We start from the raw sequence: 11,959 nt of genomic DNA on the forward strand, positions 1-11,959 counted from the left end.
CAGGCTGTTTTTTAGCTTTTGAGAACCTGGGAATCAGAGAGGTTCTTGAAATCAGAGATGAACATGAAAAACTTGAAATGCCTGTCAAAACCTTGAAATATAAGCATTTCTAATAGAATTTCTGACAATTTATGATAGATCTTTTTGTAACAAGTTATGTGGTTACTTTTAGATACTTTCCTTTCCATAATGTTATATATTTGGCAATGCCATTTTTATGTATATTTTACATTCTTTCTAATTGTGCTTACAAATTTTATGTGTCTGTGTGGTTAAAAAATATATAGCAGAAAATAAAAAAAAAGCTTTTAAAAAAATCCCTGAAGTAGTTAATTTGAAAAACATCTTATAAGTGGAGGGCGGGGTGGGTTTGATCCTGGATGAATTGCTAAATGGCCTAGCATTTATTCTTTTTTAATGTTTGTATGTAAAGAAACTTTATTTGGTGGCTTACAGTATTTATTTTCTTCGCACATTTCTTTACACAATGTGACATTAGGGACTGTACTCTAGCAAACCTTGCTTCCTGCTATTATATCACCAAACGTTTGTTTGTTTAACACAATCAAATCACAAAGCATTTTATTTCACATGAAATTATAATGATGTATGGTGAGGGATAATTAAAATTATTTGATTGCCACATGCTGGTGCGAAGATGTAATATATTGTTTGCATTTATCAGAAAAAGGCTAATTATTTTTTTAAAATTTTGTATCCACGTTGGAATCCACATCTTTGTTTCACAAAGAAAAAAATTGTGCAATGTTTCTTGAAAAGAGCTACTTTATGGCTCATTTTTGGATTTCTTTTTACCGTCATTAAGCAAGATAATTAGTTTAAAATTTGATGATGGTGCCCTTATTGTAGTTAATTTCTCGTTTGTGGTCAACCTTGACTTATAAAGCATGCTATTGTTCAATTGGGAGGATCATCAGAAAACCTTTACACTGTCATCATTTTTGTGGTTATACCATTGCTGCTTTTTAAGCAACTCTTTTATACTCTTCTCCTTTTAAATAGTAGTTACTAAGATACTGCATTAAAATTATCTAAAAAATTTAAAAATTCTTTTCATTATAAAAAAGTATAACAAGTCAAAGTTTCTCATTTAAAATTTGGATTAAAGTGGAATTCCTCCTTACTATATATTCACTGCAGATATCCTATACAAAACTCATTGTGTCTTGTCTTTTCACAGTAAAATCATAATGAAAACTAGTATGTGGAGAAATACGCTAAATTCCACTTAGATTTCATTTAACTGAATAAAGTGTCGTATAAATATTACTATACTTCCGTGTCAAATCTTTAATGGCTGCCATGTTTAAATCTTGTTGCGAAATATGTGGTTTTACATGACAGATGGGCTAGTAGTTTATTACCTAATTGACTCTATTACAAAATTAAAAAAGATGGGTTTTTTTAACAAGAACTTTGAAGTTAAAATCTATGTACTTGATGAATCAATTACTTTATTTAAAAATATTTATGAATTTTATATTTTTTTAAATTTAAAGCGCTTATAACAAGTTTTATTCCTAGTGGACATATGCTATACTTTCTAGGGAAAGGTCGTACATTTGAAGCAAAGGAAAAAAAAATTCTATTCTTACTAGTTGTGTCTTTATTCATGCCCAAATAAAGATCCGTTTTATTAAACATTTTAAAAGACAGTTACTCAGCAACTCATACAAGTTTATTAATACATTTCAAAAGAATGCTTAAGGGCTGTATGCATCTTTTAAAAATGGGCAGAGATAAGTGAATAAACATGTAAGTAGTTAAATAGGTGTTGATATATTTAATGCATGGTCCTCTGTCAATTCTGATTTATAGTAGCCAGCCTAAAGGTAAATAGCAGACTGGGTTAGTTTTTTAAAGGTTTTTGAGTAAAAAAGTAAGTTATTTTATTAAATCGTTGGTTATTCTTTTAAGTATTATTATTATTATTGCTGTAAATCTTTTACGTTCATTAAAAGCAGCAGTGGAGATTTTATAAAGCATTTTTATAAAGTTTTGTTTTTGAAAACATCTGGACTAAAAATTTTTTATTCTCATTGTGAAATCTTGTCATAAAACATGCAGTTTATACTGCGTGGGAGGTTGGTTGAGCACTTTTAAAGCTACGACTTCCCACTGTTTATGAATGTCCAGCTTATTTCTTCTAATTATTTTATTAATTAATTTCTATGATTAGGAGGATTAATCTCCAAGGTTAACAACATGTCGACCGTTAATGAGCTATGCATGAAGTGCATTTAGCAGTACTTCTGACAAAATATATATAAAGTGATATGACCTTTTGTTTAAGATAATTATATGTTGCATTTCTTTAGGAAATGTATATATATTAGGATGTTTGTTCTTTTAGGGATATAATGAGCCCAAAGATGGTGTATTTAAAGAACAAAGTAATAATACAGCTCGTTGGAGAGAAGACGCAATGAGGATGTCAAATATCGTTGAAGAAGTAGGTGTATTTTTCTTTACGGTTATTCATAGTTTTTCTCACTATTATTTCCAACATAGAGTCAACTTTAGAAGCAATCTTCATTGATACCTAGACATTTCCAGAAAAAAGGTTTTATAGTTACAAATTGGTACAGAGTACAGCTCATTTTATCAACACTTTTGATATATTTAATATGGACAATTTTAGGACTACATATCTGGAATATTTTTTACAAGCTACTTAGACAGTTTTTTTTAATATTTTCTATGATGCTTGTCTCTATAAATATCTCAAATTTGTCTGATATTGTCTCTTTTAATTTAATTTAATTTAAGAAATGGTCCACATAAAAGTGCAAAAGAATTTTTTTTTAAAAAAAAATTGAAAGGAAAAACAAACAAAAAACAAGACACAATTTTTTTCCTTCAGAGGAGGGGGAGCATTTATAGAAACATTTCGGTTAGTTTTTGATATATCAGCATTACACGTAAGGGAATAAAGATTAAAAGTATCCTAAAGGAGATTATTTTTTACTGACATCAGCATTTCTGGTAAACTGGTTATATTAGACGTCTGAGAACTTAAAGATAATAAGATGCTGTTATCAAAAATTTTGCTGGTAAACTGGTTAAAGAGTCATTGACAACTAGGACTAAAATTTGATTGTTGAATGTTGTAGAACACAAAAAGAACATACCCTTCGATGAAATCCACCTTTCCTTTCAATAAGGTTAGGAAATGAATCAGCCATTTTTATAGCATAAATTAAATTTAGTATTATTCAATGAAAGAAGCAAAAGTTTTGAGTATTGTAATGATTAGGAGTCACTCACACAGCTATAATTATTTTAGTTGGAAAACAGATGTAAAATACTAGTGTCTGAGAACCATCAACTAGAAGCAATGATCCACAAATGTAGGACAGAATTCGATGTGGTATGTATTATACTATATTTCTGGCCATAATGATTTGTGAATAATTTGTATTATATACTCATGCCACTAAACAATAGCTAAGGAATTCATTTAGTATTTGGTTTAGTAAGTTCGCCCAATAAAGACTTGCTTAAAGTTTTTAAACTTATGTACAGAAATTTGAACGAAAGAAATAGCCATGAGCAATAAGCTTTTCCTCCACAAAGAATTGTGGGGGAAAAGGCATTCATGCATTTTAAAGCTATTAGTCATCAACCATAAAAGTTGTATGTCGTAGTTATGCAGACACATGGCACTTATGGTGCACATTAAAATCAATTCCAAACCTCAGTGGGTTAATGTGTTTCTTTTAAAGGATTTGCTTACTTCGCATTTCTTTGTTAGAAATAATCAATCCAAATACTTGTATGTGGCTGTTTCCAAGTGTTCCAATATTTGAAAACTAATTTAAATTACTTGGTTTAACCAGGAATCCTAAGTAGATTAATCTTTATGTAGCGTAGTTGTTTTATGTCTAAAAAACCACTGTGTTGTTAATTTCTACCATTGTATTTGTCATAATAACCTGTGTTTTCCGTCATTCTCTGATCACCATAGTGGATCACATAGTGAAGGCGGCTGCAACCACGTAATTTAAACACAACGTTAAACACAGCTAACGAGAAAAAATTGTTTCGCTCATTTATATTTAATCCAACTGAAAGACACTTAGAATCCATTATTTTCCTACGTGGGGTCCATTCAAAGAGGTTTTCTTTAAAATAGAATCAAAGGTTATAAGTGATGTTAAACTTTAACTTAAAGTTGTTTAACAGGATTTTTGTCTTCATATTCAACGACCTAAAGATTTAATTTTTCTGCATGAATTATGATATCATGATTACCCCACACAAAACGGTACAGCGTGGCCAACAACAGGTCCTCCAATTTGAAAGTTTTGATCTAAACCCTCTACTTGTTAAATAATATGACTATGAAAACAATGAAGTCTCAAGGAGTTATTGAAAATAAATGAAATGGTCTGGTCTTGCTTTTGCGTTTATTTTTTTGGTTTTAAATATTAAATGCTGTCATTTACAACATCTCAAGAATCTCTCCTTCACAATTAAAGCTGATTTAAAATAGAACTGGAACAGTATTTGACTTACTGATAGCTAGCATCATGAGTCATTGTAATATTGATATTTTTAATTTTGTTTCTTTAATGTCTGACATTTTTTTTTTTGCTGTTAAGGAAACCACTTATCTCAAAAACCAAGTGAAAAATGAACGTGAACGTCAAAGCCAATGGAAGGAATTATATTTTAAAGCATACTCAGAACTGATGGAATTAAAGCGACAAAATCCTTTCCATTCACCCAAAAATGATGTAGAATACATTGTCAGAAGAGGCAGTGGGTTCCCACCAAGACCTAGAACGGTGAGTTAAACCTGAAAGGATCTTAAGCCGCAACTATTTTTTTTTGTTTTTCTCTGTACTGACACATTTGCAAGAAAGACTTTTTGTGAAATGTATACCCTGTATAAATATAAATGAAAAATAAATGAATAAATAAATGAATAAATAAATAAATAAAGAGCAAATGTATTAAAAACGATTTGTTTTATTGATATAGGACAGTGGTTGTCAGGAATGTGAAGATGAACGAAAAAGGAAAGCATCTGAAAGTGGTAATTAGTTTTTTCTATAAAACATTATACCATTAACTATAAATATTTAATAAATATACTTGTAGGCAAAACTGTCTATCTCATAATTCACAGTATTCTCATATACAGTATATATCGGAGTTGAGCTTATTACAAGTCTTGCTAACCAGATTATAAAGGATGGTGTTATTCCGAGTGAGTGGCAGTCGAGTGTAATAGTGAATTGTTTCAAGGGAAAGGGTAATGCATTAGAAAGGGGTAACTATAGAGGTTTGAAGTTGGTTGATCAAGTAATGAAAGTTATTGAAAGAGTGATTGATAAGTTACTTAGAGAAAGAATTGATATAGATAAGATGCAATTTGGTTTTGTTCCAGGGCGTGGCCCTGCAGATGCAATATTTTTACTCAGACAGCTTCAGGAAAAGTATTTGGGAAAGAGAAAGAATCTCTATTTTGCCTTTGTAGATTTAGAGAAAGCTTTTGATAGAGTGCCACGTAAAGTTATTTGGTGGGCTATGAGAAAATTAGGTGTGGATGAGTGGCTAGTTACGATGGTACAGTCTATGTACAGCAATGCTAGAACTCGTGTCAGGATTAACGATTCACTTAGTGATGAATTTAGTGTAAATGTTGGTGTACATCAGGGTTCTGTACTTAGTCCTTTGTTGTTTGTTCTAGTCTTAGAAGTGCTGTCGATGGAGTTCAGAAGAGATTGTCCATGGGAGTTATTGTATGCAGATGATTTGGTTCTCATAGCAGAGTCGATGGAAGAATTAGTTGAAAAGTTTGAGAAGTGGAAGAAAGGACTAACACAGCAAAGTATAAAGTCATGATAAGTAGCATTGCAGCCAAGTGTGACCTTGTAGTTGGAAAGTGGCCTTGTGGAGTTTGCAGGAAAGGGGTTGGTAGTAACTCAATTTTTTGTCAGACTTGCAAGCATTGGGTACATAAGAAGTGCAGTAGTATTAGTGGAAGGTTAAGAGCTGACATGCAGTTTGTATGCAAGCGTTGCAAGGGTGAGATTATAGAGAATGAAGTATTTCCAGCTTTAATGATGTACAACAGTGGCTCGTTAGAGATAGTTAAGAACTTCTGTTACTTAGGTGATATGTTGGGCAGTGAAGGGGGTGTTGGAAGAAGTGTTACTTGCAGGATAGGTTCTGCTTGGAAAAAGTTTAGAGAGTTACTTCCTTTATTGACTAGCAGAGTCCTGTCAATTGAGGTAAAAGGTAGGTTGTATGAGGCCTGTGTAAGAAGTGTTATGTTGTACGGTAGTGAGACATGGGCAGTGAAGCAGGAAGATCTTGACCGTTTAGAAAGGAATGATATGAGAATGGTTAGGTGGATGTGTAAAGCCAGTCTGAGAGACAGAAAGAGTTCAGATGAGCTAAGAAGCAGGCTAAGTCTCCGTAGAATTAAAGATGTTATCCAGATAAGAAGATTGAATTGGCTGGGGCACTTGGAAAGAATGGAGGAGGATAATTGGGTAAGAAAGTGTAGAGACTTGATAGTTCCTGGGGCAAAGCCCAGAGGCAGACCGAGAAAGACTTGGCAGGAGGTTATAAGGACAGACTTGATAGAGAGGAAGTTGAGTTTAAATCTAACACAGTCTAGATCAGATTGGAAGAGGGTCATTAATATACCTGTCCAACCCATGCTAGCATGGAAAACGGACGTTAAGCCGAGAATGATGATGATGATGATTCTGCCCCTATTATTTAATGAAACAATTAATTTAGTTTGTGAACATTTAAAATACTTATTATTTCTGAATATGTAGAGATTAAATTTAATAGGGGGAGGGGGACAAGGATCAATTGGGTATTATAATAAAACAGTTATATTGGTAATGGACATTCAATATCTGATTATTGTAACAATCTTTAATGTTTGTGATAAAATTTGTGAATTATAAAGCAAAAACAAAACATAGTATCATACTGTTTTAACTGATTTTGCTAATTCTTTTAGAAAACTCTGGTAGCAGGCATTCGAGCTCTCATAGCTTATATCCAGGTCCACACGTTCAAGAGCGCATCAGTGTTTCTAATGCTGGAATGCCACCAAGTAAATCTATGCATCATTCACCAGTTGAACCTAGCATGGTTACTAGTAAGCCTCCTCATCACGCTGACGTCATACCCGAAGAAGATATTAGTCGCCCACCTGTTGGTCTGCCAGTTTTACAATCCCCTCCTAATATGCAAAGACCCTCATTTGCAGCACCGATGATCCCGAGCCAAGTGTACAAGCCAGACCTACACTCTCCTAGAGAGCACAAACAGTATTTCAAGTGTCAACTTTGTGCGCAATATTATGACTCTGAGCAGAAGTTAAGGTTTCACATGGAGTTGCATAGTGAAAGGTATGTCCCTGGACATACTAATGACTTTCCAGACAATCATCCAAACATGAACCCAACTGATTATTATATATGTCCAGAGTGTAACCAGAGTTTTAATAATGATGAAAACTACAGACAGCACTTGCTTGTACATGTATTCAAATGTAGATTTTGTGGTCAAACTATGGACAATGAAATGAATTATCTAGTGCATATTAAAAGTCACTCTGAGAGCATTAATCTGCCTCCTTATTTTTGTTTTTTGTGCGATAAGCAATTCTCTCACATTACACATTTAACTCGACATGTTCGTATGCATCCTGATGAACAACCTTTTGAATGTCCTGAGTGCGGAAAACATTTTTCCAGGAAGGGCCATTTAACAAGGCATTTAGCCATGCACAGCAAGACACGTCCATACACCTGTACAGACTGTAACAAAACTTTTGCACATCGTACCCACTTGAGGAGACATGAAATAGTTCACTCTGGTCTTCGTCCACACCAGTGTAAAGTTTGTCATCAATCATTTAGTCGAAAGTCAAGCCTGTCACGTCATTACTTTATCCATACCACTGAAAAGCCATTTGTTTGTCCAGTGTGCGAAAAAGGATTTAACAGAAAAGGCAGACTGAAAAATCACTTAAAAATTCACATACGCGAGGGTTATCCAGAGTTGGTTGATTATGTGATAGAAAGAAGACCAATCACAAAGGAATTTATCGAGAAAATAAACGAAGTTAAATCTGATGAGTTGCTACCTCAAGGACCCACCGAAAATTACACTGCACAAGATGAGTTAACTCCAAATGCGGGCTCCGAAGATCCTGAATATGCAACTGCTCAAGCTAACATGTCCAATCCACATGTCCAAATTGTCAAGGATGAAAGTGACGAGTCTTCATGTTCCGATTCAGAGGAGGGCGATATTGACGAGGTGGAAGCAAATATGAGTGAGGAAATATGTTACTATGAGCCAGCACAGGCTCTTGAAACAAACAATAACAATATCTACCAGAATGACTCTCTTGCATCAACTGCAACCATGGTAAATGATATTAAATCTGAAAACTACACAACCAGTCCACTTAATACGTAGTGTATTGGTCAACAAAACTGTTGAAGTTAACTTACTGGTAACTTTGAGTATAGAGCTGCTGTGTATTTGTTTGAATTAGCCATACATCTTTGTTTCGGTTCTTAAAGATACCAATGATTCTGGTGATTGTACCTTTATTGTATATTATATTATTTTATTATTCCTAAGTTATTCCTGCATCTAAGCCATGTTGTTGTTGTTGTTGTTGTTGTTGTTGTTGTTGATGTTGATGTTGATGTTGTGTTCCGATACTCACATGCGTGGGTCAGGTATTGGTTTAACCAACTTGTATTGTATCCATTTGAAAACATATGTATGTATTGGAAGTCGGTGTGACCAATCTCTCTTTTTTTGAATAATGGTTAGCCTTGGGAAATCTTTTTCAGTTAACAATACTGTTTTTGCTCAAATGAGCTCCTTTGCTAGGTAAATTGCCCCCTTAAACGAGTGAGTACCCCCCTTTTGGTGAAAAGTTTTTAATAAGTATTCCCTTGAATGAGCACCACTTTTTTTCAAAGTAGACACTTTTAAATAGAACAGTCCTCAAAAGGGGGCGGTCGTTTGAAAATAACTTAAAAAACGAATGCTTAAAGTCCCAAATCAAATAAGCTCTCTGGGAACTTCTTCAAAAAATGAATAAGATGTTAACATCGAAGAAAGGTACAAATTTGCCAGAGAAAAAGTATTAGCAAATTTAATTGCCCTAGTTCGCTCTGTTATAAACATATGCATATAATTACTGTTTAAAAGTTTTGTCAAGTTGATGCAAATTCTACTAATTGCTACCCTTTTCAGTAAGTTGAAGAAGTTAAGTGCTTAACTTAAAGTTAAATCACTTTCTTTTCAACTTACGTTGCGTCGAATATCGGTATGTTAACAAAGAAGGAGTGTAAATAATATATGACATCAGTAATTTCTTGCCAATGCGAACGAGTTTGAATTTTAAAAAAAACGTAAAAAAGTTTTGAAATCGTGATTTGCTTAAGCAGTATCTTATTTTTGCACCGCTAATTTGATGTGCATTGCAAGTATGAAAATTCATATTTTAATCTCTTTAAGATAGAGAGTATTTGTTTTATGTGTAAAACTTCTCGAAAATTGGAGATCAAATCTCTTCAGAAAAAGTAAATTTAAATATTTTAGTGTTTGTAACTGTTTACACATGTATTTTTCACTTTGTGTTGCTTTTAACGAGTTAAATCATGTTAAAATACACATGATTATACACACCTAAATAGTAACCAATGATGTTCCAATACATACACATGTCTTCTAAAATATTTCCCAAAACATACAGCCGAATCTGCTTTTAAATAATGTATTTAATAAATCTGTAGTATTTTTTATATATATATCCTTTTTTGTATCATAATGTAGAAAGAAGAGGAATTTATTTTAGTAATTAGAATTCAGAGTTTATAAATTGTTTTTCTTTTTTGTACTGTTATGTATATAGGCTGTAATTGCTCCTAGTGAGACTCTGTGCTTATTTAACATCTTTTTTTACAAATGGGAAAATTTTGCCTTTTTTAGTTGAAGAGTGATTACTTTAGCAGGGTTTTATGCATATGCCAAGACCCGAAGTGAACCAGTTTGAGTCACACTGTTCACAGTTTATTTCGTTGAACACTTGACACTTTGAACAAATTCAAAGCTATTTTTGGTGGCATTTTACTTACTTTCAATGAAATTTTTCGGCAGTGCGAAAGGTGGTATTTCTTCAGTGCAGGGTCACGACCACAAAAGATTCAGCATTTCATGTGTTACCCTCAAATTATGAAATGAAACATCATGTTATACTTTTTACAACGATTTGGAATTTCACTTTGGTTCCATGCAAATGGCCTCTAAGTTAAATTCCAGGTTTTTAATAAGTGCGTAAAACCCAGGATTTTTTTAGTCTCCAATTAGTTTTAAAATCCTTTTATGGTATGGTGTTATGGTATTATGAATTTTTTATGTCATGTAATATTGAATGTTAAACTTTGTTATTTAAAAATGTCGGTACTGTGGCTTAGTCACAATTTTAGAATAATTATTTTAACTTATATTTTTTCAGTTTCTTATTATATTTTATTTTTCTCTAGTTAGTATATTATGAATATGCCAATATTGGTTACAAGGTATATCTTAAAACACTTCTAAAGCAACTACGAGTATGCTAATCATTTTTTGTGGTCTAGATTTTAAGTGGACTTGAACATGTGTCTATTCTGTTTTTCTGGGTTATGTTTTTTTCTGTTTCTAAATTCTAAAAGAAGGGCATGGAAAAGAATTTGTAAGTTGCTATTTTAAACAGTTTTTCAAATACCCTTTAAGCTTTAACAGAAAAACATACAATACCCCAAACTTCTGTTTTTCTTGTTGTATATATGTAAAAAGTGAAAACATTTTTGTTAAAATCTTTGTTTATATCCCAATGTGTTTTGTAAAATGTTGTTATAGTTTTTTTTTTGGTTCTATGTTGTAAAAAAAACATTGGAGAATAAAATTTCGTAATGATTATCCAGTATGATCTGTCTTGTTTGCTTAAGATCTGATTTCAGAGAGAAGCTGGCTCTAGTAGCAGAATTATTAGGATGGTGGGATTGTTACCATAGTAACATGTAGTCAAACCTATTGCAACATGTTATTATTTTGATGTTAAATCTCTTTAAGTATCCTTTACCATTTATAAATGTGTGGTTAGGATCATTCTTTATTTTGTGAAGTATTGCACCTCTGTTGTTGTTTACACACCATGGTGTGTAACGTGAAACATCAGTTCTGCATCTTCACTTCTTTTTTGCTCTTGCTGTAAGTGTTCATATGCATATATAAGAACATGAGACAATGCCATGCAAGCTGTTCAGTTATTTTTTTGTGTTTATGTTGTCTCGGTATGTGTCGTATGTTGGTGCATATATACTTAAAAAATAACAGTTTTTTTTATGGAAGTGAATGTCTTGAGTGAAATTTTAATTTTAATGAAGTTGTATGAAAAACCAAGTATTTTTTTTAAAATATCAAGTGTTCCAACTAAGCCAGTTTCCACATGAAGTTTTATTTTCAGGGTAAAAATGAAAATTTAATTTCGGTCTGCTCTCCCTAATTCGAATTCCCACGGGGAAAAATCTTTTGTTCAAATTATAGAGAGATTCCAATTATTGAAAGTCTCTGTAATTCCAACTTTCAGCTTCAGAGAATGAAAATTCGAATTACAGAGGGAAATTACGTTTTAATTTTAAAATCAAGATAACACAAGTTTCATTCAATCTTTATTTTCATAGTTTACAGAAAAGAGAAACTCTATTTGAAAAACTGTTGAATATTTGATTGCTTTACACTCTAAAATTCGAATTAGGGAGAGAAAGAGACTGAAAAACTGTTCGAATTATAGAAATATTCGAATTATAGAGATTCGAATTAGAGGGAGTCAACTGTAGTCTTTATGACTTCGGCGAAATGAAGCTCATTTCGGTGTTAAATTCATTTT

General features: G+C 32.5%; 1 protein-coding gene across 1 annotated transcript in view; it reads left to right on the forward strand.

Annotated features, from left to right (window-relative positions):
• Window positions 1-11,771, forward strand: part of LOC130657301 (zinc finger protein 16-like) — a 29,826-nt gene extending 18,055 nt beyond the window's left edge. The window contains exons 2-6 of the mRNA XM_057460282.1: window positions 2,375-2,473; window positions 3,308-3,391; window positions 4,626-4,811; window positions 5,008-5,062; window positions 7,013-11,771. Of these exons, the coding sequence (XP_057316265.1) occupies window positions 2,375-2,473; window positions 3,308-3,391; window positions 4,626-4,811; window positions 5,008-5,062; window positions 7,013-8,484 (1,896 nt within the window). The 3' untranslated portion in view covers window positions 8,485-11,771. The remainder of the gene's footprint in view (window positions 1-2,374; window positions 2,474-3,307; window positions 3,392-4,625; window positions 4,812-5,007; window positions 5,063-7,012) is intronic.
• Window positions 11,772-11,959: the final 188 nt, after the last annotated feature.

This window comes from Hydractinia symbiolongicarpus, chromosome 9, assembly GCF_029227915.1.
Source record: "Hydractinia symbiolongicarpus strain clone_291-10 chromosome 9, HSymV2.1, whole genome shotgun sequence".
NCBI lineage: Eukaryota > Metazoa > Cnidaria > Hydrozoa > Anthoathecata > Hydractiniidae > Hydractinia > Hydractinia symbiolongicarpus.